Source organism: Symphalangus syndactylus, chromosome 20, assembly GCF_028878055.3.
Source record: "Symphalangus syndactylus isolate Jambi chromosome 20, NHGRI_mSymSyn1-v2.1_pri, whole genome shotgun sequence".
In the NCBI taxonomy this organism is placed as follows: Eukaryota; Metazoa; Chordata; class Mammalia; order Primates; family Hylobatidae; genus Symphalangus; species Symphalangus syndactylus.
In genome coordinates this window covers 39,073,667-39,100,807 of record NC_072442.2, presented here as the reverse complement: position 1 = coordinate 39,100,807, position 27,141 = coordinate 39,073,667, and the positions used below count along the sequence as shown (strand labels likewise).

Here is a 27,141-nt window from a genome sequence, read left to right as displayed (position 1 = left end):
TCTCACCTCTCGCAGATCCGGAGCGGAGCAGCCCCCCCATGCTGTCTGCGGACGATGCGGAGTACCCGCGGGAGTACCGGACCCTGGGGGGCGGGGGCGGCGGGGGCAGCGGGGGCCGGCGCTTCTCCAACGTGGGGCTGGTGCACACGTCCGAGCGGCGGCACACGGTGATCGCGGCCCAGAGTCTGGAGGCGCTCAGCGGGCTCCAGAAGGCGGACGCCGACCGCAAGCGTGATGCCTTCATGGACCACCTGAAGAGCAAGTACCCGCAGCACGCCCTGGCCCTGCGAGGCCAGCAGGACAGGATGCGAGAGCAGGTGAGTGGGCCGCCGGCTGCGGCTGCGGCCGCGGCCAGCGGGCAGGGGAGGGGGTCTGACCCCGTGCTCCGTGTCCCCAGGCTCATTCCAACTCTGGGAGGCATCTGGAGCAGAGAAGGGAGAAGGGGAGGAGTTGGGGAGTTGTCCCTCCAGGGCAGTGGCTCTGGTTGGCCTTTTCTGGAGCCTGGGGAGGAAGGGGGTGGGGGCTTGGCCTCCAGACCTCTGCCTGCAGTCCGGAAATTGAGAACGTGTGACGGCGCAGAGAGAGCCCAGCCTCTTTAACTCAGGTTGTTTGGGCAGAACTCTTCTGTGAGGAAAGGAGAGGAGGACAGCCTTGGGGACTGTTGTTCTGTGCCTGAGAGTCCATCCCGTGGTGAAGTTGAGATGCTGGGGTCGTCGGCACCTCTGTGATATGGACTCTAAGAGAGAGTCCGGCCTTGAGAGCCTCAGTAGGCTGGGTCTGATGTGTCCCCAGTTCCTGCAGCCTGCAAGTATGGAGCCCAGAACTGGAGCCTTTGACCTCTTTCCTCCCTGTTCCACCCCGTGGCTTGCTGGGTGACTTGGAGCTGGAGGCCTCCTCTCTGTGTGCCTGGGTGTCTCTCCTGCCATCAGTAGGGCTTAGAGAGGAGACACAGCGCCTGTCTCTAGACCAGGACCTGTCTCCTTCTATAGCGAGTGGGATGGTTCCTTTTTAAACCTCCCCCATAACCTCGGGGTCCTGAACGCATCTCTCCACCCAAGTATGAGCTTCTTGTCTGTAAGAACATGCTTTCTGGGTCTAGCATCCTGTGTACAGTTCTGCATTGGTGAGGCGCTTGCATGGCTGCTGCATATTGGCTTCTGAGACTCAGCCATTTTCCCCCTGGGTGAAGGGACTGAGGGGAGGGATGCACATCCCATCAGCAGCCTTTCAGTCACGCCTGGGGGTGTGTCAGTCCCTGTCTCCCTTTTCCGGGTTCTACTGGATGTAGCTGGGGATGGGGAGGAGTGTCCCCACTCCCATCCTCAGTGCAGGGAACAAGACACATTGGCACATTTCTGGTACCTTATCTGCCCTCTAGTGCCACCTCCAGTTCTGTCTGGCTTTTGCCTTTTCCCAGCTCTGAAGTCCTTCTGGGAGCAGGATGCAGATCAGGATTAGAGAGAGTTGAAGAAGATGTAGCCCTCACCCTCAGGGAGCCCCTTTCATTGGGTTCCTCCTGGGTGCACTGGCTTGAGGAGAAGGGCAGGGGCATTTGTCATCTAGCTGGGGAGGGGAACAGTCAGTTGGGAGGGGGTTTAGAGGAGGGAAGATCATAGGCAGGCCTGATCAGGGAAGGCTTCCTGCAGGAGGAGGTATCTAAACTGGGCTTAGAAAGATGAAAAGGGTTTGCATAGGCCTAAAGGAAGAGAATGTTGTTTTAGGAGTGGTGGGGGTGTATGGCATGGGCATAGGCCTGAGTTGGTTTGGGAACTGGCACAGAGGTCCACCTGGCCGGTGAGAAGGCTCAGGTGGGAGGTAGTGGGATGTGTGGGGGCCGACTGAAAAAGTGGGGCAGATGGTGGTGGCTAAGATGGCTGTGGTTGCTTTTGGATGGTGATTAGGAGGGAAGAAGCAGGACTGGAGGCAGGGGAAGGAGAAGAGGAAGAGTGTATCGGGGATGCTGAAGGGGAAAGGATGGACGGATGGGGGTTGGAAGAAGAACAAGCGTAGGTCTAAGGCTAAGCTGCCTGGGCCTAGAAGGCAATGACAGAAACACCTGGGCGACAGGGAGATGTTGGTGCCTTGGAGAGAAATAGGAGGGTTGGAGGGAAATGTTTGGGGGTGGGGGAGAGGAATATACGGAGACGGGTTTGAGCAGTGGGTAGGGCATTCTTGGGGATGCTCTTAAGGCACCATATGCACCACTCAGGACTCCAGAGAGGCCGCAGCTTCAGGAGAAGAGTTGCGCACGGTCACAACAGATACAAAGTGAACCTGGGATGCGGAGTGGCCATCAGGGCACAATGGGGTCTAAGAAGGGAGAAAGCCCATGATGTTTGGGGAAAGGGGACCAGGAATGTTCTACATCCACGAGGAAGTCCCAGGGGAAAAAAGGCCCCTGGACAAGGGGCCAGCAGGAGGGTGATCAGCACTTCAGAAGTCCAAAAGGATGGGGAGAGAGAAACAGACATCGCGATTGGCCGGGATTCGTGGGCGCAGAGGGTATTGAGAGCTTGTGTCTCGTGGTGTGGTAAAGTAATGGCCAATTTCATGGGTTAGGGAGTTTGGGATTGGTGAAGGATCAGGAGCCCCAGCCACAGACTTATTTTGGGGAGATTGGGCCAGGAAAAGGATGAAAACAGCTGGGTGGAGCTTCCAGGGGCAGCAGGCCTGGGAGAGAAGGCATAGGCATGTCTAAGGGCCTCCTATGTTCTAGCATGTTCACCAGCACAGAGTTTGGAACTCAGTAAATACTTAGGAAATGAATCAAAGCCCAGCCACCCACAAATTCGTTCCTTTCTTCTTTCACTCATTTGTTTCCCCACTTAGAGTGTAAGTGGGCAGGATCTATGGCCCGTTCACTTGCCATGGAATGTTCGGTGCCTAAGCGTGGTGCCAGCTCAGGCAGTGTTTGTGGAATGAATGAGAGAATGAGGGAGGAATGAATCTGAGGATGCCGAGGGGAAAGAAGGCCACGGGAAACAGGTCCTAGAGGAATCTGGAAGGATGGTCTTAGGTGTGGGATGGCCTTGGGGAACGAAGGGGGTGGAGTCACTTCCACTGAGACACAGGAAAGAAAGATATGCTATGGGACAGAGACAAATGGGGGAGGCTTCTTCTGCCCAGCGGTTCCTATTTCTGTGAGGTAGGTGTGACACCTTCAGTGAGGAGGGGACGAGAGCTGGGGAAGGGGAGATGGTAAGGAGCAGTTTCCTTGCCAATGTGCAGAGGGGCAGCCAAGAATTGGACATGAGGCCGGGCACAGTGGCTCACGCCTGTAATTCCAGCACTTTGGGAGGCTGAAGCAGGTGGATTGCTTGAGCCCAGGAGTTTGAGACCAGCCTAAGCCACATGGCTGTCTCTTAAATATATATATATATATATTTTTAATTAGCTGGGCATAGTGGTTTGCCCCTGTAGTCCTTGCTACTCAGGAGGCTGAGGTGGGAGGATCACTTGAGCCCAGGAGGTTAAGGCTGCAGTGAGCCGTGATCGTGCCACTGCACTCCAGCGTGGGAGACAGAGTGAGAACCTGTCTCAAAAAAAATAAAGTGGAGATGAGGATTTCAGGAATGTCTGATAGGGAAGGCCCTGCCCTGGGCTCAGGGAATTCCCGGGTCTAACAGAAAAGGCAGACATCCCGAAACAGAGCAGGGCTCAAGAGAGATACCCAGACTAAGTAAGGGACTTGCCAGCATCGCTAGACTCCTCTGCAGTATGAGCTCTGTGCCAAGGCTTGCCCCAGGAATGCCCTTCCCTCCCGGTCACAGTACCCCAGCGGCTCCTGCCCGCTTCCCCTAATGGGGTGTCCCCCGCTTCGCACACACAGGTTGGCGGCTGGACCGTGGACCCCGTGTGCCTCCTCAGCTCCCTCTGCTCCCACCTCCATGGCGACTCCGCCCCCTCCGGGGCTGGCCAGCCGGCCCAGGTGAGTCACCCACCTCCACCCCACCCCCCAAGCCCATGGTGGAGTTTGGCTTTGGGGAGGATTTTTTTTTTTTTTGGAGGGGGGATGTTCAGGATTTTTATTTTGCAACCTTTTCTCTTTGGTGTAGGAGCCCCTATTTTCAGGAGACTTCTGTGCCCCATACTCACATCTGCCCGATGTCTAATTCCCTGCCACTACCTCCTCAGGCCTGGTTGACTTTGGAGAAGGAATTTTTTGAGGGAAGATACTCAGGATTTTTAAAAAAGTTTTTGTATCCCTTCCTCCTTTAAACAGAAGTCTTCTGGCCTTGCTCTGTGGGTTTCATGCCCTCATCCCACTGAGGACTATCTTATTCCCCTCTCCACACCCTCCCCTTCTGTTTCTGAGCAGATCCAGCCTTCCCCAGATGTCCCACCATTAGGAAGTTCTGCATGAAGTCTCTCTCTCACCCTTCTTGCTAAGTTCATGGCGTAGTCTCTAATTTTTAAGAAGACTTGGGCATCACGCCATCTGTTCTGAACTTATTCCCCTCTTCCTCATCAGGCTTCAGTGTCCATTGTGGGAAAATAGGTCTTAGCTTAGATAGGGACACATGTAGGCAGGATACTAGGGGCCTGGGCTCCCGGCTAGGCCTGGACATTGCTATGGGAGAAAAATAGGCATCTGAGGCCCAAAATAGGCATCCGAGTTGCAATGGGAAGGGAAGAGCCCAGGGGAGGTCTTGACTTGAGGATGTTCAGCTGTAGGAGGCAGAGGAGGAGTAGTGTCAGGGAATCCAGTGGGAATAGGGTGCTCAGGTCCTTACACACCCTGCTTCCCCCAGAGGACAAAAAGCCTTGGCTTTTTCAAGGAGAATTAAGAGAAAGAAAATTGTGACCACCTAGGAAATGACAGGCCTTCAGAGGGAGGATGTTTTAGCCGAGTGTAACTCAAGTCTAGTAACAGATTGGCATGCTTGGCATCACTCACAGGGCATTCAGCCCAATTTCTTTCCCAGTTCCCAAGCCCCATCTTGCCTGAACGTTGGGGAACAGGAATGTGTCTGCCCCCAAGGCTGGATGGCAAGTGGGACAGACTCATCCTGAATGGCCAAGTGCATGATGGAGACCAAAGTGGGGCTAGGACAGGGATGGTGATAGGACAGAGGACGATGTGATATGCATGGGCAGGGTTGGGGTGCCTTGGCTGCTCAGAGGTCCTCCCCAGATAGAGCATCTTGGGGCTGTGATAGGGGTTGGATGATGGACAGGAGTGAGGCTGGACTGGGTGAGCTCAGTTGTCCCAAGTCAGGGGGTTGGCAGAGCTGGGGGTTTTGGCCTGTCCACATCTGGGATCTGCTCTGATGGGGGAAAGGGGAGCGCTTGAGCAGACCTTCCTCCTGGGGCTCTGTAATTAACCAGGAAAGTGTCTGTGCATAGGATCTTGTCATCACTTGATACTTATCACACTCCCTGCCCCTAAGGCTGAGTCTGAGGTTCCCTTTTGTTAAGTGCAGGACCAGAGACTTTGGAAAGGCCAGAGCCACACAGCAGGGCAGGATCAGAGGCCATCTAGGAAACTTAGGTATCCTAGGTCTCCCAGACTTGGCTAAGGATCAAGTTACGGGAGAGTTAAAGGCCAAAGGTGCACAGCGAAGACCCCGGTGGGGAGAGGCTGTGGGCTCTGAAGGTTGAGCAGAAGGCAGAACACTGTCCCCTCCCTGACCCTCCACCAGGCGGGACCTTTAGGGATGGGGGCAGTGAAGAAGATCCTGGGAGGGGACCAGAGGTTGGACTCCAAGCCACAGCCCCTCCCCCGGCCTCCACCAGGCTGTCTAACCTCCCTCCCTCCTGCTGCAACCCGAGTCCCGGGCGCCGGGCCGGCGTATCGGGTGACCGCGGCGACGCAGCCACCAGCCTCCGCCGCTCCTCTGCGGGGCTGCGCCGGCGGGGCCGCGCCGAGGGAGGGGGCCGCGAGAGGGGATGTGCACGGCGGCGCGCCGCGCCGCGCCAGGTGGAGTCGCGGTTACCGGGGCGACCGGGGCCCGGGCCGGCACGGCGGCGGCCGCGGCGGCTCTCGCATTGCAGCAAAGGGCACCGGCGGCGTCGGCCGCGGCTGCGGAGGCGGCCGGGGGAGAGAAGAGCCCGGGCGGGTGGGAGTAGGGGCCCTCCCTCCCCAGCTGGACGCAGGACCTAGGGCTGGGGACCCCGCACGTACACCTGTGGCCGCAGGTAAGGGGGAGCGACTGTGTGGGCCGGGATCGCCGCCTCGGGTTGGGCGGGGGGCGGGGACACGGAGATGGGGGCCCGCTCCGCGGCACCGAGAGCCATCCAGGGGAGGGGGACGCCCAGGCCATTGCAGGTTCCCGATCCCTGAGAAACGCCTCCTCCCCTGCCCCACCGCATTAGGTGCCTTCGGCGTGGGCCGGCCCCCACTCCAAAATCAGGCTGGTGCCCCCTCCCCCAACGTCGGAAAGTCATGACCTTCCCAGGGTGCGCCCTCTCCCCCAGCGTCCCACAGCACCCCCACCCACCCACCCACACACACACTCTGCATTGGGAAGGAGATGAGGGTGTCATCCACACATCTGGAAGAGAGGGTCATGCATGTACACCGCGGTGGGGGCAGGCGCCCGAGGAGGGGCGAGTGGCTTAGCCCCAGCCCGGGGGACGAGTGTTTATGCTGACTCGTGTTCATGGGAGTTGAGAGGTGGGTGTGTGCACCGGTGCAGCAGAGCCAGGGGATTAAGGAGCGGGTGCGGACCCGTGGGTTGCCGTCCCTCCTTGGAAGATGCGTGGTCGGGGCTTGAGGTCAAGGAGGGGTCATTCGCTCACTGAACCTGCTGGGGATGCCTGCCCAGGGGAGGAAAGAGACCTCAGCTGGCTGGGCCAAGCCTCCCCAGGGGCCCTAGCCCCTCCCCTCCCAGGGCATGAGGGCTGAGGGGAGAAAGACCAACAGCAGGGGAAGTAGGAACCCCGCAACCAGTGGCTAGGATGGAGGAGGGAGGAAGGGAGTTAACTCCTTAGCTCCCAGAGAGAAGCTGTTTCCTCTTCTCACCAGGAGTTTGAGGACTCCCTGGCCTGGCTTCCTTGGGCCTTGAGAGACACTCCCTTCCCCCGTTTCTCAGAGCGTGGTCCCTAGGGTCCTATGCTTCCATCTTACCTTCTTAGAACACCTCTCTTTTTGCCCCAGCTCCTTTAAGATTCCTCCCCACAAGTGGTTGCCCCTGCCGGGGTCTCTTCTACTCACCCCTTTCTTTATTTCCCCCTTTCACTGTCTTTTGGGGAGGTGAGACCCCCTCCCTTACTATGGGGGAGGGAGACAGCTTTGGCACTGGAAGATTTGGTTTGGGGTGGACAGCCAGACCTCTCCTGGCCCTTCCTGCCCTCTGCCCTCCTAACTGGGGGGTTTCTGGTGTTGGGAAATTCCCAGGGAAAAGGCCCAGAAGGCTGAGCAGTGCTGGGTGCCAGGAGATGGAGGGAGTGGTGCCAGACCAGAGTATTCAGAGATCCCACCCTTCACCCATGGCTCGGTCCTATTTTATTGACATTCATTCATTGTCACATACTTTTTGAGTGCCTGCTATCCACCAGGTACTGTACTGGGCACAGCAGGAGGAACAGACGCCCTGGAAAGGGGTGAGGAGGTACAGGGTGCTGGAAGTTGGAAGGGGAGTGACTGGGAATTTCCCACCTTAGAGAACATTAGAGGAGCCCTTTGCTCTCAGTCACCCTAGTCTATCCCATGGGTTAAAATCCTGGAAAGAGACAGAGAAGGGGATGGATGATATCCCCAGAGGCCTCCCCCACCACAGTTTCTCTCGCCAGAGACACTGAGTTGCCAAGAGACTGTGTCTCGTTCCTGGTGGGGTCAACATGAAAGAGGGTCATTCTTCCCACTTTTCAGAGGGAGGACAGAGGATGGAGGGGCAGAATTCACTCATGTGCTATATAGATCAGAGTCTGAAGTTCCAGATTTTGATCTCAACATCTCTCATGCATCCAAGTGACCAGCACAAGCGCAGCCCCTCTTCCATCTTTATCCTTTGAGGGGCTTGGCTGGCCTTTCCTATGGCACTGATGCCACCCAGTCCTCTCCCTTGGCTGCTGCTAGTGATACGTCCCTTCCAGGTGACTGCCCCATGGATGTGCACAGCCTTGGGACCCTGGGGCAGGCCCATGTGGAGGCCATAGCCAGTGTGGTTGTGGCCAGGCCCTGTCCTTATCTCCCTCCCAGGACCACGAGGTGGGCCTCAGTCATCCGAACAAGGTACCCTGAGTCTGATGTGTTGACATTTGTGGCAGGGTGGGGGACAGGACATCTTCTATCTCTTTTGCATCAGAGGTCACCTCCCTGACTTATGATATCTGGGACATGATAGGCATGGGACAGTGGCACCCTGACCTGGGGCTTTCTCTTTGTACGTGGGTGGCTCTGAGGCCGTGTGTGTGTGTATGTGTGTGCGTGGTGTGTGCATTGCTTTGTGTGTGTTTCAATAGCCGGGGTGTGTGTCTGTCACTATGAGTGGGCACCCGTGTCTCTGTTTCTGTGACTGTGGTGTTTTGAGGGTGAGTGTGAATGCCATCAGCGCCTCTTGTCCTCTGTGACTGGCTGTGGTGCTTCTGAGTGTGTGTAAGCAAGGCAGTGGTCTGGCGGGAGCAGAACACGTTTGTGTATGACTGGGGGCAGTCTATGTGTGAATGTCTCTGTCTCTGAGTTTCTGTTTGTTTCTGGGGCTGTTTCTGACTAGGGAGCCCCTCTCTTAGTAGGGGTGTGTGTATGTCACTCTGGGTGTGTCTGTGGAGATGTCCTTATCAGAGGATGTGTCTGAGAGTCTGTGCTCGGGTGTGCATGAGCCTGCTTGTTGCGGGGAGCTGTGGTGGCCCATGTGTGTGCCGCCCATGCCTAGTGTCATGGTAGTGGTGGGTAAGGGACTCGAGGTCTTCTCTGCAGAGCGGTCTGCAGATGTGATTGTCCTCATAAAGCTTCTGGTGCCCTCTGCCTGCCCCCACGTGTCCACTCCCTCTGCTACCCCTCCCTTTCCCCAGGCCACAGTCAGCTGCTGCTGAAGCCTGTTACTTGGCCCCTGGTCTCCCCTACCCTCAGTACCTGTGGGCATCCCCTAACACCACTGGGGGTGGCCTCAGTCCATAGATGATTCCAAGCATTGGCTGGGACACAGACTTTGTTGTCCTCTTCTACTGCCTGGTATGTGACTGTTTTTTTGGTTGTTGTTGTTTGTTTGTTTGTTTTCTAGAGTGAATGCTGGGGGAAGGATGGGGATGGTGGCTTAGGAGGGGGTGGTCCTAGCAAATGACCCTCTTGGTCCCAGCCCCAGCCCAGTGTCACCCCCACCCCAAAGGTCTGCCTTAGGTAAAGCCTCCAGCTGGAGTGCCCCTTGACTCAGCCCCTTCCAACTCCTCCCTGCCAGGAAAGCATTCAGGTGGCCCGGGACACCCTGGCATGCTGTTCTTCCCCCAGGGGCGCCTTCGATGTCCCTCTCCTCTGCCAGTGGCTCTAAGGCCTGGGGATCTTGTCTGCTCGTGCCAGGCACCCCGGGGCCAGGCCATCTGCTGCCTCTGTCTCCCTGCTGAGGCTGGCACCGGTCAGCAGGGTGCCTTGGCTTTGCCAAGAACCAACCCGGCCCCAGGGCAGCTATTTCCTTGTACTAAGCCATCTGGAAGGGCCTTCTGGTCTCTAGGGAAGGTAGGGTGACCCTGGGTTACTGCAAATGAGGAGGACTCTCTGGCTTCCCATTCTAGGGATGCTAAGAGGGATGCGAGGAGCCCTCCTCAATTAGCCAGCCAGCCACAGTCCCCAGTCTCCCCAACTCCCTTCACTGCCCCCAGCTCCCCAGCCATTGATTGCCCAGTGAGTGAGGTTCCTGGCATCTGGCCACTCTGCTCTGTAAACTAGATCCATCATGCTGCATAGGCCTCTCTCTCTTGGCCTTGGGCCCCAGCCCCCCTCCTCCGACCCCTGCCCCATCCACCCTGATCCACCCCATCCATCCCTGCCCCGAGGTCTAGTTCTGATCCCACTCTGCTCCGTTCAGACACTTTCTGCTTGTCCACCCAGTTAAGTCTGAATACTTTCTCTCAGCAGTTATGGCCACTCATCATCTGGCCTTAGCCTCCCACTCCCCACCCTTTGCAGCCTAATCTGCTACTTTCCCAGCTGCACCCCAGCCAATGTGGACTAGTGACTTGCCTCAACCCCCCTCCACTTGTCTGCCCCTGGGCACTTACCCTCTGCCCAGCAGGCCTCTCCTTCCAGTCTCCAGCTGCTCGTTTTTCCAGACCCACCTCAAATGCCACCTCTTCCAAGCACTGTTCCCTGGCCTGCCATTTCTCTGACCCCACAGCTCAGCTTTGTCGCTGCCTCTCTTGTGACTGCCTCATGGGTTCGCTCTGTCACCATCCTCTGTGCCTTTTCCCACCGGTAACTCTGCGAGGAGTCGCTGTAGCGCCTGCTCGGGGCCATCCTGGGTCCATGGTGTTCCAGGTCTCAGTAGAGAATGGATGTACCAGGCATGACTTCCTTCCTGCTCCTGGGAGGGTGGAGGGCCCTTGTCCTAGGGCTGAGTGCTGAGTTCCAAGGGTCTCTAACCTGCCCCTGCCCCTCTTTTCCCCTCCTGGGCCCCCTCATAACCATCTCTTCTCTTATTTCCATCAGCAGCCAAACTACTGGAGTTTCAAGGTCAGTGTATGATGCCTCTGCTCCCGTGACAACTGCATGTGCTCTCCCTCCCCTGCCCCTGCCTCTCCCTTGCACAGGCTTTGCACCGGGGTGTGCGTCTGCACGGGCACCTTCTGGTATGGGCGGTGGGCCTTGGGGCTGCAGGCTGTGGCTGCTGCTTTGGGAGAGTCTGGGTTCGCCTGTCACGGGCTTGTGGATGGAGTGGGAGTTTGGGCCACCCCTGCTGGGGATCTGGGCTAGAGATGCTCAGTCCCCAGGCATCCCCAGCCCCTGAGGGGCATTTTGGAGTGACATACATTTTCCCCAGCCTGGAGAGACTGCTGGCTTTGAGTTAGGGACCTAGACCTTGTTGTGGGCCCTCTTCTTTGAATTCATATCTCACCTCCCAGGGAGGCCCTGTGACTGTGATGGGTCCCCCTTCCTTTTCTTACTCTCCACCATGGGGGCTGGTCCGTTCTAGGCAGGAGACTCATGGTCCTACACCCTCAAGCCTGTTGTCTAAGTGGAGGGCTAAGCTCAGGGATAGGTGCCTTCCTGCCTCCTCCTGAGTTCTGGCCTTTCCAGAGCTGAGAGAGCTGTCTGCCCCTCCCAGGGTATCCTGCTGACCCCTGGGAGAGCACCCTCAGGCACCTGCTTGCCTCCTGGAGTCTCTGGCCTCCCAAGTCCCAGGCATCATGACAGGGGGTGGGAGGCATCCCACCCAGACTCCCCAGGTGTCTTATTTGCATGCATTCTTCCTACCACTGCAAGAAGTCCTTGAATCAGAGAATCATGGAGTCAAAGTCACAGTGTCAAGCATAGCCTCTTTGGAGGAGGCAGTTGAGGGTAGTGGTTAAGCGCATGGACCCAAGAGCCAGGCTGCATAGTGGTGAATTCCATACAGTCTGCTGCTAACTAGCTTGGTGACCTGGGGCAAGTTACATATCCTCTTAGCCTTGGTTTCTCCTCTGTAGAGTAGAATGACAATGTCTGCATCATAGAATTGTTGTAAAGACAGGAAAAAAAGGCCTGATGTGCTGGCTCACACCTGTAATCCCAGCACTTTCGGAGGCCGAGGCATGTGGAACGCTCGAGCCCAGGAGTTCGAGACCAGCCTGGGCAATGTAGTGAGAACTTGTTGGCTAAGGAGGGAGGCTGACGTGGGAGGATCACTTGAGTATGGGAGATTGAAGCTGCAGTGAGCTATGTTTGCGCCTCTGTGCTCCAGCCTGGGTGACAGAGCGAGGCCCTATCTCAGAAAAGGAAAGAAAGAAAGAAAGAAAGAAAGAAAGAAAGAAAGAAAGAAAGAAAGAAAAGAGAGAGGGAGGGAGAGAGAGAGAGAAAGAAAGAAGGAAGGAAGGAAGGAAGGAAGGAAGGAAGGAAGGAAGGAAGGAAAAAAAAAAAAAAAAAAAAAAAAAAAAGAGGGGATGCATGTTCCAGGCAGTGCCTGGCTCCTGGTGAGCCTTACATGGTAGCTGACCTCATTAGCTACTAAATCATAGACTCTGCCTTGATTCTCAAACTTAGAAATCAGAATCGCCTTAGGAACTTGTCAAAAATCTCGAACCCCAGGCTCCAATCCCCAGAGAGTCTGGTTCAGTGAATATGGGGTCCTGGAAAGAGTATTTTTAAAAGCTCCCAAGTGATTCTTCCCTAGTCTGTGGACAACCTCTGAGAATCTCAGATCCATGAGCTGCTCCCTGGAACACTCTGGTGATAGGCGCTCTCTACCTCCCATGGCGGTCCCTCTCCTATCTTAGGAGAGCTCTGCTTGAATCACTGTTTTGTTCTTCTGCCATCTCTCTTATGGTGGGGAAGTCCTTCTGGATGTTTCACTTTCCTCTGCCCTATTGTCTCAGCCCAAGGATGGAGAGAAGTGCCAGCAGGTTTTACCTCCTCTCGAGAGGGTTTTCTGTACAGGCTGTGAGAATGGAAAGGTGCCCATGGGGCTAGGAAGTGGTGGAGCAGGGAACGTGGGCATCTCTTCTCCCAGGGTTTCTGCCTTCTTGGCAAGCAGCAACCCCCAGGATCCCTGCCCTGCCTCCCTTCATTTGGACCCCTGTTCCACCTCCTTACTGGCATCTCACTGGTGTCCCCCCTGGCACCATGGCCACCCCCTACTCTTCATCGTTGCTGGCTGCCTCATGCTGCCTGAATTCTGTAGCCCTCATTCGCACTAGCCTGGCAACCACTGACCTTTTAGTTGCCAGGCAACCCCGTGACCACCAGACCAGACCTGGTTCCCCACACTACCACAGAGCTCCCCGCCCTTCAGCTGGGATGAAGGTGAGACAGAGGGGTGTGGGCTGGCACTGGTGGTCAGCCTAGAGCTGGGCCATAGCCTCTCGGTCACAAGCACAAGCGGCCCCTCCCTACTGCCCCGGCCCATTTCTATGCTGCCTTCCTCCTGCCAAGACCCACGCCCACCCAGTGGTCAAGGCATTGTGCTTGAGAGGGGAAGCTCCCTGATGTCCCCACATCTGATCTATTATGGTTCCCAAACCCTCAAGGCCACCTTGGGGACAGCTGGGCATACTGCCCATCAGAAGAAGATGCTCTCCCTTTAAGAGTGCTAATCCAATTGGAACATTAAATTGAGTTAATATGAAGATGGAGATTAATTAGGGGTAAATCAGGAATTGGGGAGAGAGGGAGCTGAAGAGGAGAATAAATGATTCCTTTTTAGAGATATTTTATTGTTGTCTTTTTTTAAATTACAAAAGGAATCTATTCACACAGTTTTGTAGAGAAATCTATAAAGTGAAAAAAGAAAACTGTCAACCCTGAGATAACCAGTGTTAATGGTTTTGAGTGATTTGTTGTTAAAAATAGACAATTTGTTTTACAAAAAAAAAATTGGGCAACATGATTATTTCTTGACAGTATATGTAATATATATATGTATATAATGCACATAACATGGAATGATGTAGATCGGATTCATTATTTCACTCCTTGTACCAGTTTCTGTACAACAACCAGATTTCTTGCCCAGGGACTAGGGCAGAATGTCAGGGGCTGTGCCCCTGAGTGACATCCCCAGGTTTCAGCCAAAAGTAGGCTCTTAAAGTATGGTTGAAATCATCCTGACTCCGCCTCCCCCACGAAGAGAGCCATCAAGCTGTCCTGTGACATCCTTCCCTACCCCCAGCCAGATGTCAGCCTCAGCTACAGCTTCAGAGAAGTGGCTGCCGTCACTCAGAGGGTCGTGGGGGAGGTTGGCGGCTGTGTGGCAGCATGTGCCTTGCAAGGAGGGGCTGAGGCCTGGCACATGTGTCATGTGCGCATGTGTGTCACATCAGACTTAACATGTGTGTTGTGGGCACTGGGCAGTTCGTCTCAAATCCAGGTCCAGCTGTCTTTGAGGAATTTGGGATAGTTTTCTCACTCACCCTAAATCAGGGACATTCCCTGTGTCCAGCTCTGTCAGAGTCCGCATCCCCTCAAAGCTGGGATCCTGGGGTCCCAGCTCTCCTTGCTTTCTCCCCGGGCTCTGCTTTCCGCCCCACCCCCACCCTCTGAACTCCATGAAGAATAAATTCTCCGCTTACAAACCTGCCACTTAATTAATGTCTGGAACTAATGCCCCAATTTGCTCAACGATTCTGCTGCTCACCTCGGTGACAAATTTGTGTTGTTGTTCTTCAGAAGCCTGAAATAGCAGCTGTGCCCATGGCTCCCACTCACGTGGCCTCTTGTCTGGCTTCCCAGGGTGCCTGAGTCCTTTGCCCTTTCCTTACCTGCCAGGTGTCCCAGGGAGGCCAAGGCCAGGAGAGACTTGGGAACTCTCTTGCGGCCACTCCAGGAGTCTGTAATCTGTGTGGGTGTCGCTGGCTGGCAGGACCTTCCCAGGCCTGGATATGGGCAGTGACAAGCAAAGGGCGGGGGTGCTCATTCTTGGTTCCTCTCGCCCTGCCCGGCCCCTGCAGACCCGCAGCTCACGCCACACTCAGGGAGCCCAGCCCGGGCTGGCAGACCAGGCGGCAAAGCTGTCGTACGCCTCGGCCGAGTCGCTGGAGACCATGTCGGAGGCCGAGCTGCCCCTGGGCTTCAGCAGGATGAACCGCTTCCGACAGAGCCTGCCTCTCTCCCGCTCGGCCAGCCAGACCAAGCTGCGCTCCCCAGGTACTGCCCGCCCAGTCCACCCTCCCTCCCGGCACAGGCTCCTCCCAATGCTGTTCACTCCCTGGAGCCCCCTCCTCCCCTACAGCACGCCAGCTCGCCTCAAGCTCTGCTCTCTTTCCCACAGCCCCTTCTCCCCAAGCAACCCCAGCTCTCTCCATCTCTCTCTCACCCAAAGCATCCCCACCCGACCCCTTTCCCTCCAAGCCTCCTCTCTCCCTCCTGCTTCCTTTCCTGTCCCTTTCTTTCATCCCTCCCTTCTCTCCCATCTCCCTTCTCTAACCCTCTCCAACCTCTCTCTCCCTCAGCTCACTTCCCCTCAGTTTCCGCCCCACCTGCTCCTGCCCCCACTTCCATTTCCTTATCCAAGTTCCTCCAACTGCCTGGAGTCCAGTGGGTGCCTTGAGAGGCTGGAGACCCGGCCTGGCGCCCCCGCCGGCAGCATGAGAGGTGCCTGGGTGCACCTGCACTCGGGGGCGGCGTCTAGCCTCAGACCCTGCCGCTGCGGGGCTGGCGCAGCTCCAGAAAGCTCCCCGCGCTCTCCTGGAGGGCGGCGTGGAGACGGCAACAGTGACAGCGAGGGCGGCGTCTCCTTCGCAGGGGTGCTGTTCCTGCAGTTCGGGGAGGAGACTCGGCGCGTGCACATCACGCACGAGGTCAGCAGCCTGGACACGCTGCACGCACTCATCGCGCACATGTTCCCGCAGAAGCTCACCATGGGCATGCTTAAGTCGCCCAATACCGCCATCCTCATCAAAGACGAGGCTCGCAACGTCTTCTACGAGCTGGAGGACGTCCGGTGGGCGTGGACCCGGGGGGATGCGGGTGGGCTTCCCCACGCTCCTCCTCTGCAGGGTGCTGGACCCCGCCGGCCCTTCCCCAGCTCCTTCCTACCCGACCTCAGCCTTTCCCCTCTCCTCCCAGAGCCCTACCGCCCCGCCCCCTTCCTCGGCCATCTCAGCCCTACCCCCTCTCTAAATCATCCACCCCTGCTGGTTCCCTTTGCTTTGAGCTAACCTGAAAATGGCGCCTGAAGCCAAGAAGAGGCCGGGGTGGAGGCTGCTGGGCGTGTGTGCTTGTGGCAGGCAGGCTGAGCGAAGGATTTAGGAAAGAGTTGGGGCTCCCGGTGCCTCTGGCCACCCCTCTTCTCTTGGCCTGGAGTAGCCACCCCTTCTCATTGTGCACGGCTGGGGAATGGGTGGTGACCCCCGTCCCCCCGCTTCTTTCAGGGACATCCAGGACCGCAGTATTATCAAGATCTACAGAAAGGAGCCCCTCTATGCTGCCTTCCCTGGCTCACATCTCACCAATGGGGACCTCCGGGTATGGCTGGGCATGCCCAGGGCATTGGGGAGGCTGGGCACATGGGGTCCAGGGGAGCAGGGTCTGGGCAGTTGTCATCGGGAACCAGGGCCAGCTTTGGAGAAGACAGCATAGGGGCTGAGGGGTTAGGGAAGAGCCCCTGTCCCACCTGCCACTTTCCCCTCCATTCCTGGCCTGTCCACACGGGATTTTGCTAACTTGCCTCCAAATATTCTAAGCCCTCTCTCAGGAGCCGGAGCCACCCCTTCCCCTTCTACTTCCCACCCCTCACGGTAGCTGAGCTGAGGGTTACCCCTCTGGTGCCTCTTCATCAGCCACCTTTTCCTCCATGCTGGGAACGCTGATGGGAAAGGGGCCCTAGACGCAGCAGGATGGAGGGAGGGCAGAGAGCAGAAGGGGCTTCCTAAGTGTCAGGGAGGAGATGCTGGCTCCTCAAGCAGGGGACAGGGGTGTCCTTGGTGACCAGCCACGTGGGGTTCCGGGCTGTCTTCTGCGCAGAGAGAGATGGTGTACGCATCGCGGGAGTCGTCGCCCACGCGGCGCCTCAACAACCTGTCGCCAGCGCCGCACCTGGCGTCCGGCTCGCCGCCGCCCGGGCTGCCGTCGGGGCTGCCATCCGGGCTGCAGTCCGGTTCGCCGTCGCGCTCGCGCCTCTCGTACGCCGGGGGGCGCCCGCCCTCGTACGCCGGCAGCCCGGTGCACCACGCGGCCGAGAGGCTGGGAGGCGCCCCGGCCGCCCAGGGCGTCAGCCCCAGCCCCAGCGCCATCCTGGAGCGGCGCGACGTGAAGCCAGACGAGGATCTGGCGAGCAAGGCGGGCGGCATGGTGCTGGTGAAAGGCGAGGGCCTCTATGCTGACCCCTACGGGCTGCTGCACGAGGGCCGTCTGAGCCTGGCCGCGGCCGCCGGCGACCCGTTCGCCTACCCGGGAGCCGGCGGCCTCTACAAGCGCGGCTCGGTGCGCTCGCTCAGCACCTACTCGGCCGCCGCGTTGCAGTCCGATCTGGAGGACACCCTGTACAAGGCGGCGGGCGGCGGCGGCCCGCTGTACGGCGACGGCTACGGCTTCCGCCTACCGCCTTCGTCACCGCAGAAGCTGGCCGACGTGGCAGCGCCCCCCGGAGGCCCCCCGCCGCCGCACAGCCCCTACTCGGGGCCGCCCAGCCGCGGCTCGCCAGTGCGCCAGTCCTTCCGCAAGGACTCGGGCTCCTCGTCCGTCTTCGCCGAGAGTCCTGGAGGGAAGACCCGCAGCGCGGGGAGCGCCTCGACGGCCGGAGCTCCCCCTTCGGAGCTCTTCCCTGGGCCTGGGGAACGCTCGCTGGTTGGGTTCGGGCCGCCAGTGCCAGCCAAGGACACGGAGACCAGGTGAGGGACGGAGACCAGGTGAGGGACGTTAACCAGGCCTCAGGGACTGGGGGTGGGGGGTGCGCTGCGGAGAGGGTGCACGGCAGAGTCCGTGGCAGGTGTGTGCCCTGGACTGAGATCCTGGAGTCCTTTGGAGACCTTGAGTAGTCTTGAAGCGTCGCCAGGGAGCATCTTGGTTGTGGCAGGGAGGGCATTGGAGAGACCAGCTTGCCATTTTCCTCCCATCCGCAAGACTAGAGGGGGTGGTTGAGAGGTCCCCAGACGAGGACTCTGGAGACTTGGGTTTGCATCCATTTTCTAAGCCTCGGTTTCCCCAGCTGTAAAATTGAGGGTCTGAACCACTTTTAGTGGCTTTCCAGCTTAAGAGTTTGTAGCAGTGAGAGCTGTCCAGCACCGGGACAGCTGAAGTCCACTAGGGAGGAGGGTGCTGTTGAGAAATGGTGATGAGGAAAGGAGCACATTCGGGTACCTAGCCTCCAGGCTGAGGAGCCCCTGCCCATCGCTCAGTCCCCTCCTAAAGGTGCAGAGCTGGAGGAGGTAACCAGGGCAATAGGTAATCTGCACCCTCAGGCAGCGCTGCTGAGCGGTGAAGAGAAGCCATTGGCCTTCACACAGCTCTTACGTGGCCTGTGTGGCAGGCACTGCAAAGGGTACTGTCAATGCCAAGCTGAGCAAACCCAGTTCCTGTCCCGGTCTAGTGGGGAGACACTCAGCATACCTCCACTTCCCTTGGGTGGCATGGAAGGAGGGGTTCCTCGGGGCTCCTGGGGTCTGTGGAATGGTTTGGGGAGGGGGTCAGGAGAAAGGCAGAGCAGGCAGGGGAAAGCATTGCCAGGCATGGAGAGATCAGCGTGCAGCCTTTAGGGAGGGAGTGAAAGGTGAGATGGGAGGCTGTGGGCTTGATCCTTAGGCATTGGGGCCCTTTGCATTGTCTGTGTTTTGGCAGCCAGGGATGGGACGGTGTTTCTTCTGGTTACCAATCTTAGGAATGGGGGGCTGGGCAGGAGAGACCCTATGCTCAGAGGCGAGGTTGCCCAGACCCCCTTCCTCCCCAGGGAGCGCATGGAGGCCATGGAGAAGCAGATTGCCAGCCTCACAGGCCTGGTGCAGAGCGCCTTACTGCGAGGCTCTGAGCCTGAGACCCCCAGGTGAGGCCCCTCTCCCAACACCACTGCCAGGGCCTAGGGGTGGAGCAGGAGGAAGGGGAAATGGGCATCGGCTCTGCCAGTGTCTCACTGGGTGACCCTGGGTGAATCCCTTCCCTTCTCTGGGACTCCATCCTGAGATCAGAGAGCTGGAGGAGATGACATCCAAGGTTCCACCCAGCTCTGAAGGTCTGGGGCTGGCCTGGACCCCCTGATGGCTTTTTTCCCTGTGCCACAGCGAGAAGATTGAAGGCTCCAATGGAGCAGCCACCCCCTCAGCACGTGAGTGACCCTCCCCCTCCCCCATCCTTGTTCTCTCCGAGCCTGTTTTCTAATCTATAAAGTGGGGATTAAGCAATAGCTACATCACTGGCCTTAGCCCAAGAGGTCTTTTTCCTGGCACTTTGGTCCCCACCCTTAGGGCTGACCACTTGGGGCAGGTAGTCAGAGCCACGGGCGTCTCTGGCTACTGTGTGCGGTTGGAGAGTAGGGAGGACCTTGTCCCAGCCCAGTCCTTCCGAGGCTCACAGTTTGTTCACTTTCTCCCATCCTCGTGGTCCTCTGCAGCCTGTGGGTCAGGCGGCCGGAGCAGCGGGGCCACCCCGGTGTCCGGCCCGCCCCCGCCCTCGGCCAGCAGCACCCCTGCAGGGCAGCCTACCGCCGTTAGCCGGCTGCAGATGCAGCTTCACCTGCGAGGCCTGCAGAACAGCGCCAGTGACTTGCGCGGCCAGCTCCAGCAGTTGCGCAAGCTCCAGGTACCGCCCCGTCCTGGGCCCCGCCCCACCGACGCCCACCTGCTGGTCGAAGTCCCTTGCCGCAAGTCCTGCCCCATCCCCTACTACCTCATCCTTTTCCCAGAGCTCCCACGCCCGAGTCCTTCGCCGCTCACTGGTCTCTCTCCGAACCCTTTCTCCCCTTCCCCTTTCTTGAGCTTCCGCCTCCTCGCTGAACCTCCACTTCCTCACCAAGGCCTTACCCCTCGCCCGTGACCCCCTCATTGAGCCCTCCTTCTCCTTCCTTGAGTCCCCATCGCCCTCCTGGAGCCCCAGTCACCCACTGAGCCCCTCCTTCGTCAGTATCCCTCGGGGCAGTTCCAGTTGCTTCCTGCCCTGCATCCCTTTCCCTGAGTAAGCGAGAGCCCTTCCCCCAAGTCCGCTCAGCTCCTCCCTCCTGAGCCCCTACAGTCTCCCCGGCCCTGCCTGGCAGATGGTCCCACCTGTCAGGAGCTTGGCATCGCCGTGTCCGCTCCTCAAGCGGGCCCAGGGCCCGTCAGGTGAGGATAATTAGCAGAGACAGGCTGGGGAGGGGCCAGAGAATTGCCATCTGGGCAACGGGTAAGATCTCGCCCACCCCTGCCATTCAGGCTTGGAACAGGGTTGGATGGATCGTTAACTTAGTCTTCCTGTCCCAGCCATGGAAACTCTATCAAATGCCAGCGCTTGAGTCCTTCATTCCAGTCCCGTCCCCATTCTGGGATGATGGAAGCCATAGCCATGCGGCCGCACTGTCGGCAGGGACCTACCTATATAGGGCTACATACACCCTGTCCCGCAAATATTCCCAGCCCCTTCTCCTGCCTCATATTCCCCAGAACTTAACCTTGCCCTCCTCCCTCTGCAATACCACCCCTGCTCGCGGCCACAGCCATGCAGCTGCCCCTTTGCATGGCCCATTTTAAAGCTCCCCTCTCCACGATCCCCATCCGTTCTCCTCCTGCCTCTGTTCTTGCCCAGAACTTAGCCCTCTGCCCCTGCCCTTCGCTATCCCACCCCTTCGCTGCTGCCTGAGGCGGAGCCAAGCAGCCGCTTCTTCTGCAGAGCCCCGCCCTGGATTGGGCAGTCCTCTACCCGCCTTCTCCCGGCCCTTCCCCTGCCGCGCGCCTCCGCTCCCCCCACCCGAGTCCATCCGTCCGTGCGTCCCGCAGCTACAGAACCAGGAGTCGGTGCGCGCGCTGCTGAAGCGCACGGAGGCAGAGCTGAGCATGCGCGTGTCGGAGGCGGCGCGGCGGCAGGAGGACCCGCTGCAGCGGCAGCGCACCCTGGTGGAAGAGGAGCGGCTGCGTTATCTCAACGACGAGGAGCTTATTACCCAGCAGCTCAAGTGAGGCTGGGCCCGCGGCGGAGGGAGGGGTGGGGGTGCGGCCGGAGTGACCCTCAACCTGGTTTTCCTGGGAGGCGCAGCTCCCTTCCCTCTGATCACAGGGGGCGTTGGTCTGTTCTGAAGCCTGATTTCATTCTCCTCTGGCCTGATTTCTCTGTGACCCACAAACCTATGACCGGCTGGCATTATTCCTGATTTCTTTTTTCTGGCTTGATGCCTGCTTTTGCTATGGTCTTGCTTCATAATGATCCATACTCAGGCTTCCTGTGGCCTGCAGCTTCACTGTCATGCGGCCAGCTGCCTGATTTCCCTCTGCCCTCTGCCTACTTTCATTTTGGCCTGTGACCCGTGCAAAGTGACCCTCGGGTAGTGAGTTCAGGTGCCGCCACTGCTCCAGCCTGGCGCTGACCAGCCATCATTGAAGATCCAATTCCCTGATCTCTGAGTCCAGATATAGCCAAGGAAAACCCACCTTCCTTCCTAGTGCAGCTGGAACAGGGCTGTAGTGTTTTCAGAAGGAAGGAGGAATCGCGAACACTCTGCCTCCGCATGCTTAGGCATGGAGGGGTTAACAGAAGACAGTCTTCTGATCCAAATTTAGCAAATGGCTGTCTGGCCAACCATTCCATTGTCTGGCACCTTTGAAGGGAGACGCTGCCTTTCAGTGTCCATTCAAGGAGTGAGCACCCCCACCCTGCTTTCCCTCGCCAGTGATAAGGATCTGAGACAGAAGCCCTGCTCCTTCCTGTGGGCCCCCTCTTGGTGACACAGGGCACTAGAGGACCTGGAGTCCAGTGCCAACACTGAGGGGCTGAGTGATCAGGGCAGTTCCTGCCCCTCTCTGTGCCCCAGTGTCCTCATCTGTACCCAGCATTAAGTTTTTCACCTCTCTTTTCAACAAGGGGTTGAGCTGTACTGGCCAGTGACTCTGGGAGCCAGGAGAGGCTGCTCCTTGGAGCCCAGCTTCCTCACTAAGTCATAAATGAGCCTCTTGCAACGGGCTCCTTGAGATGGGTCGCTGCTCCTCAGCCTGGGGCCCACATAGCCTAGTGGTACATGTGCATTTTAGCAAGGCCCAAGGCAACAATTCCCATGACACCATGTGGCTGAAATAGGGTAAGGGGCCACCCCACCACTCTAGGTGTGATAACTTAGTGAGGACTCCAGCCAGATCTCCAAGCAGACTGGTAGGTGCCATCTCTCCTCACCCAGGGAATTCCATTTCTCCAGATTTTCTATCCTTTCCTTGTCCCTTTTCATTCAGCCCAGAGGAGGGGGGTTGGAATTTTCAAAAGGAACTTTACCGGGACAGTAAAGGAAAATTAAAGGAGATCTAAAAGCACAGAGCCAAAAGATACGAAAGGAGAGATTTATGCTACCGTCATTATAAGTGTTTGGTCCTTGGCTCCCTGAGGGCCTTGGTTCTTCAGGAACACAGACTCCCCACCCCCTGCCCCATTATCAAACCCATTACTCAGAGAGCTTGGGACCTGCAGTACTGTTTCTGGCAGGATTCTCCATCCTCCTGAAAGGGGACTCCTGCCTCTTCTGGGTTGGGCAGATACTGGGCTCCAACCTGGCCGTGAAGGCCCTCCCTGCCCAGCTCCCATAGCCTTCCCAGGCTTTAACCCTGCAGCCCCCCCGCCCCACACTCTGGCCGTAGTTCCTGCACACTTACTCTTGCTCCAATTTGCTATACCACTTCCTCTTTCCTGGCAACTTGCTGGAAGTTAAAACTGGTTCTGTTTCATTCAGCTTGACTCACTCACCTGTCCATCTAGCCCAGCACTTAAGGTCTGTCTGGGCACTGCCTTTAGGTGCAGCCTCTGCTGACTGAGACCTTTTAGGTCCTGGAATCCACCTTTGCCTAACCCAGGGCCAGCTTTGTAGGTATGCCACCTGTGCAGTCACGCAGAGCCCCATGCTCGGAGGGGCCCCATGCTTGGTGTAATGCTCTGCTGTTGCCATCTTGAAATTCTTAATAATTTTTAAATTAGAGGTAACACTTTCATTTTGCATTGGGCCCCATAAACTATTTAGCTGGTTCCATTTTGACTCTCCCCTCTTGACCCCTCCAGGACTAAACCTGGGTTTGGAAAGCCTAGCCACTTTTTAATCCAGTGTCTAGACTAGCTGGCTTGGGACTCATTTGCAGAGCTTGCCCAGGTTAGAGGCCCCCCAACTTTGGCAGATTGGATGATCAGAAAATCAAGTTACTGATTGAGCTTAGGGAGGCCTAGTCCCTCCTGCCTGAGAATTGCAGTGTTGTCATCTCCTGAAGGCTTATTCGAGTCCTTTACATGAGAGTTTCCTCCCCCTCTGTGTGATGTTTGGGAGTGACCATTTTATAAAACTGGTACAGCCTGGACCAGTCAGGTGTCACACATATGAGCAGGGGAGTTGTTCTTTCCCATGTGGTAGAGCGAGGGCTGGGTAGGACAGTATATGGATTGGGGGCAGCGTGGCTGATGTTGGTCTAGTGTGGAAATGAGATGCAGCAGAACCAATGGCTGATGTCAGATGTGAGTAGATCCTGCTTTGCCACAAAATAGCTGTATGACCTTGAACTAACTAGTTAATCTCTTTGAATATCTGAATATCTTTTTTTCCTTTTTTTTAAATGCCAGAGTCTTAGTTAGGATAGCTAATTAATTAGGGTAGCTTCCTGTAACAAATAAGCTCCCAAATTGTTTAATAATTCAAAAGTAATAAACATATCTTTCTCATGGAACAGTACTGGGTGGGTTAGGCGGGTGGCTCTTCTCCACACAGTCATTCAGGGACCCAGGCTGATGGAGGTTCTGCCGTCTTCAACATGTGTTTTCCAAGATCACCCAGAGAGTTTCCAACCAATGAAAAAGGAGAAAGGAGCATGGAGGACCTTACATGGGAGGTTTTGTGAGCCAGGTCTGGAAGCAGCATGTACCCCTTCCACTCATCTTCCATTGGGTAGACTTCAGTTAAATGGCCACTTATCACTGCAAGGGAGGCTGGGATGTGTAGTCTAGGCTCTGAGCCACTGTTTCTCTGTGTATAAGCTGGAGATAATAACTGTTCCCACCTCCAGGATTTGTTTTGAGGATTAATTAAAGTAATGAAAGCCAAGGCCTGAGTGTGGCACCTGGTATACAGTAAGTGCATAATACAGGATAGCTCTTTAACTGGTAGTGCTGCTGAGTCACAAGCTTTTGCCCTTGACTTCAACCCAGTCTGTCTTTTCACCTGCTAGTTGGATGAAGATGTGTAAGGCGTGCTGATAAGATTTGCTGATGACACAGAGCTTTAAGGGGGAGCAAATCTGTTGGATGGTAGAACTGAAATTCAAAAGTTGTTTGCACCTGGATTGAGCTGAAATCCAACAATGGGATTTGACAGGAATATATATAAAGTCTCGCATGTGGGTCAGGGATGTCAGCGACTCAAGTACAGAACTGAGATGACCTACCTGGGCAGCAGTTCCTTCTCTCCCTTGTTCATTCATTCCACAATTATTTCCCAGACATCTACTCTGCACCAGGCACCATGCCAGGTGCTAGAAACCGGAGATGAATCTGGAAGACATGGTCTTTGCCTGCCTGGGGTTAGTAGTCCAGAAGGCTGCACAACCCAGCCAACAGGAGCTTCAGCGGTTTGGAGGGCAGGAAGCAGACCCAACAGCCGCAAGGGGAGGGGCTGGAGGACAGCTTCCCATTGAGACCTGAGGATCAGTGGGAGTTAGCACATGTGTGTGTGCCTGTATATGTATGGGTGAATGGAATATTCTAGGCAGAGAAAACAGCATTATAAAGAGCCAGAGAGGACAGCACATGTAGCACCTCAGAGCAGGTCTGAAGGGCTCTAAGCAGAAGCCAGATGGGACTAGGGTTACAGCAGCACGGAAAACAAGAGCAGCTCCCAGGCACTGAGCCCTTTGCCGCGTGCTTTCCCGTCTGCATTAGCTCATCCAATCCACCTGATGGCCCCCATGAAGAGGGAACTCTTTTTTTTTCTTTCTTTCTTTTTTTTTTTTTTTTTGAGACAGAGTCCCACTCTGTTGCCCAGGCTGGAGTGCAGTGGCACGATCTCGGCTCACTGCAACCTCCGCCTCCTGGGTTCAAGCGATTCTCCTGCCTCAGCCTCCCAAGTAGCTGGGATTACAGCCGCACGCCACCATGGCTGGCAAATTTTTGTATGTTTAGTAAAGACAGGGTTTCACCATATTGGCCAGTTGGTCTCGAACCCCTGACCTCAGGTGATCAGCCTGCCTCGGCCTCCCAAAGTGCTGGGGTTGTAGGCTTGAACCACCACGCCTAGCGGGGAACTCTTACCATCCCTATTTTTTGGACGAGGAGGTTGAAGTCCAGAGATATTAGGTAACTTGCCCAAGATCTCTCCTCTGGCAAGGGCAGAGCTAGGATTGGAGCTTGGATCAGTCTGACTCTAGAACCAAGTTTTCAACTACAACCTTCCTGCCCTTCTTGGCTGCACTGAAAAGTTTGGATGTTAGCCTCAGCATGATGGGATCCATTTAGGGTTCAATGGCACGAGTGATGACCTGATCTGATTTACATTTTAGAAGAATGTAGGATCTTAAATGACACAAGTTCAGCATATAGTAGCTGAAAATCTAAAGCAGCTTTGGCCCTCAGGAAAGAGGCTGTGTGGCTGGATCATTTGAGAGAAAGGCAATGGACATGGCAGTTTCCCCCAAGACAAGAGACCTCCCTGGGGCCACGTGCTCTGCCTCTGGTTCTTTGAAAGGCAACCAAGTTCTCTCTGCTTCCTTGGCAGAATAGAATCAGGGGATGCAAGTTACAATGAGAGATACTCAGGCAGATATTGCTGAGGGTCAGAGCTTCCAAGGGGGCAGATGGTGCGGGGCACCTCTTAGGGAGCGCTTCTGAAGTCTCCTCATCTCTGAGATTTGGCATTGCAGATTTTACTTGAGTATATGGCCTGATGGCTGGCTTTTATGTTTGTTTGCTTTTGAGACAAGGTCTCCCTCTGTCACTCAGGCTAGAGTGCAGTGGCACAATCACAGCTCCCTGCAGCCTCAACCTCCTGGGCTCAAGCGATCCCCCTGCCTTAGCCTCCCGAGTAGCTGGGACTACAGGCACCTGTCACTACACCCAGCTAATTATTATTTTTTTTTTTTGTAGCGATGAGGTCTCCCTATGTTGCCCAGGCTGGTCTTGAACTCCTGGGCTCAAGTGATCTGCCTGCCTCAGCCTCCCAAAGTACTGGGATTACGGGTGTGAGCCACCACGCCCAGCCTCCTGCTTTTACTTTTGATCCAACTGGTGGCCTGATTTCTTTCCAGCTGCCCAATTTCTGGGGGCTGGGCTGGCATCTCAGGCCAAAAGGGCTGAAAGGGTCTCTCTGTGGCTGCAGTGACCTGGAGAAATCGGTGGAGAAGATCCAGAGGGACGTGTCCCACAACCACCGGCTGGTGCCCGGCCCTGAGCTGGAGGAGAAGGCACTGGTGCTGAAGCAGCTCGGGGAGACGCTGACAGAGCTCAAGGGTGGGTCTGGGGCCTGCAAATGCAGCACGTTGTTCAGGGCGGGGAAGTCTGCCATACTCCAGCCACCATCCTTTCCTCCCAGTCTGTGGTGCTCCCTCTGGCCCCAGCTCACGCCTTCCTGTCTCCTCAGCTCACTTCCCGGGCCTGCAGAGCAAGATGCGGGTGGTGCTTCGCGTGGAGGTGGAGGCGGTGAAGTTCCTGAAGGAGGAGCCCCAGCGCCTGGATGGGCTCCTCAAGCGCTGCCGCGGGGTCACGGACACGCTGGCCCAGATCCGAAGGTCATTCTGTCCCTGACCTCTGATTTCTTATGGGGTCACACACCAGGCCCAGACCCATAGGTCAGACTGAACCCTTACCCCAACTCCCCCAAAGGTCACTGGCGTGCCGACTGGACTGGCACCTCAGCTCTGCCCTGTGACCCCTGCATGCTGTAGACCTGGCTTCCTCATACCAGGGGCAGTCCCTCCTCCCCAGGCCCTCCCAGCTCTCCTGCAGCATCCCAGAGCCTGCCTCCCACCCCACCTCCCTCAGGCAGCCTTCCTGCAGAAGGGTCACCACCTGCTGGCCTCACAGCTGCTCCCAACTCTCCCAACCCCAGGCAAGTGGATGAGGGTGTGTGGCCACCCTCCAACAATCTCCTGAGTCAATCCCCCAAGAAAGTGACGGCAGAGACTGACTTCAACAAGAGCGTGGACTTCGAAATGCCACCCCCCAGCCCCCCGCTGAACCTGCGTGAGCTGAGCGGGCCAGCTGAAGGAGCCTCTCTTACCCCCAAAGTGGGCAACCCCACCAAAGGCCTGGACACTCCTGGCAAGAGAAGCGTGGACAAAGCTGTGTCTGTCGAGGTGCTGGGGCCAGGGATTGTGGGTGGGGCCATGAGCCAGGTTCACACATTCTTATGACCATCCTTCCTAGAGTGGGGAGTGCCAATCCTGTGGGTCTTTTTCCTTGGGGGAGGAGGGTCAGTGCTCTAATGGAAGCCTAAGAAGCATAATGAGGGT

At 56.8% G+C, this 27,141-nt stretch overlaps 1 protein-coding gene across 15 annotated transcripts in view; it reads left to right on the top strand.

Annotated features, from left to right (window-relative positions):
* SRCIN1 (SRC kinase signaling inhibitor 1) overlaps nt 1-27,141 on the top strand; it is a 76,402-nt gene that overhangs the window by 27,363 nt on the left and 21,898 nt on the right. For 9 of the 15 annotated variants that reach the window (XM_055258772.2, XM_055258770.2, XM_055258775.2 and 6 more), the window contains 14 exons: nt 16-317; nt 3,830-3,928; nt 10,583-10,606; nt 14,515-14,710; nt 15,308-15,506; nt 15,937-16,030; nt 16,529-17,394; nt 18,450-18,542; nt 18,778-18,821; nt 19,107-19,294; nt 20,464-20,639; nt 26,010-26,140; nt 26,271-26,418; nt 26,739-26,985. In XM_055258772.2, coding sequence (XP_055114747.1) covers nt 16-317; nt 3,830-3,928; nt 10,583-10,606; nt 14,515-14,710; nt 15,308-15,506; nt 15,937-16,030; nt 16,529-17,394; nt 18,450-18,542; nt 18,778-18,821; nt 19,107-19,294; nt 20,464-20,639; nt 26,010-26,140; nt 26,271-26,418; nt 26,739-26,985 — 2,807 coding nt within the window. Of the gene's footprint in view, nt 1-15; nt 318-3,829; nt 3,929-5,278; nt 6,139-6,492; nt 9,116-10,582; nt 10,607-14,514; nt 14,711-15,307; nt 15,507-15,936; nt 16,031-16,528; nt 17,395-18,449; nt 18,543-18,777; nt 18,822-19,106; nt 19,295-20,463; nt 20,640-26,009; nt 26,141-26,270; nt 26,419-26,738; nt 26,986-27,141 lie in introns of those variants that run through there. The other 6 variants (XM_063628897.1, XM_055258776.2, XM_063628895.1 and 3 more) reach the window with 5 other exon arrangements.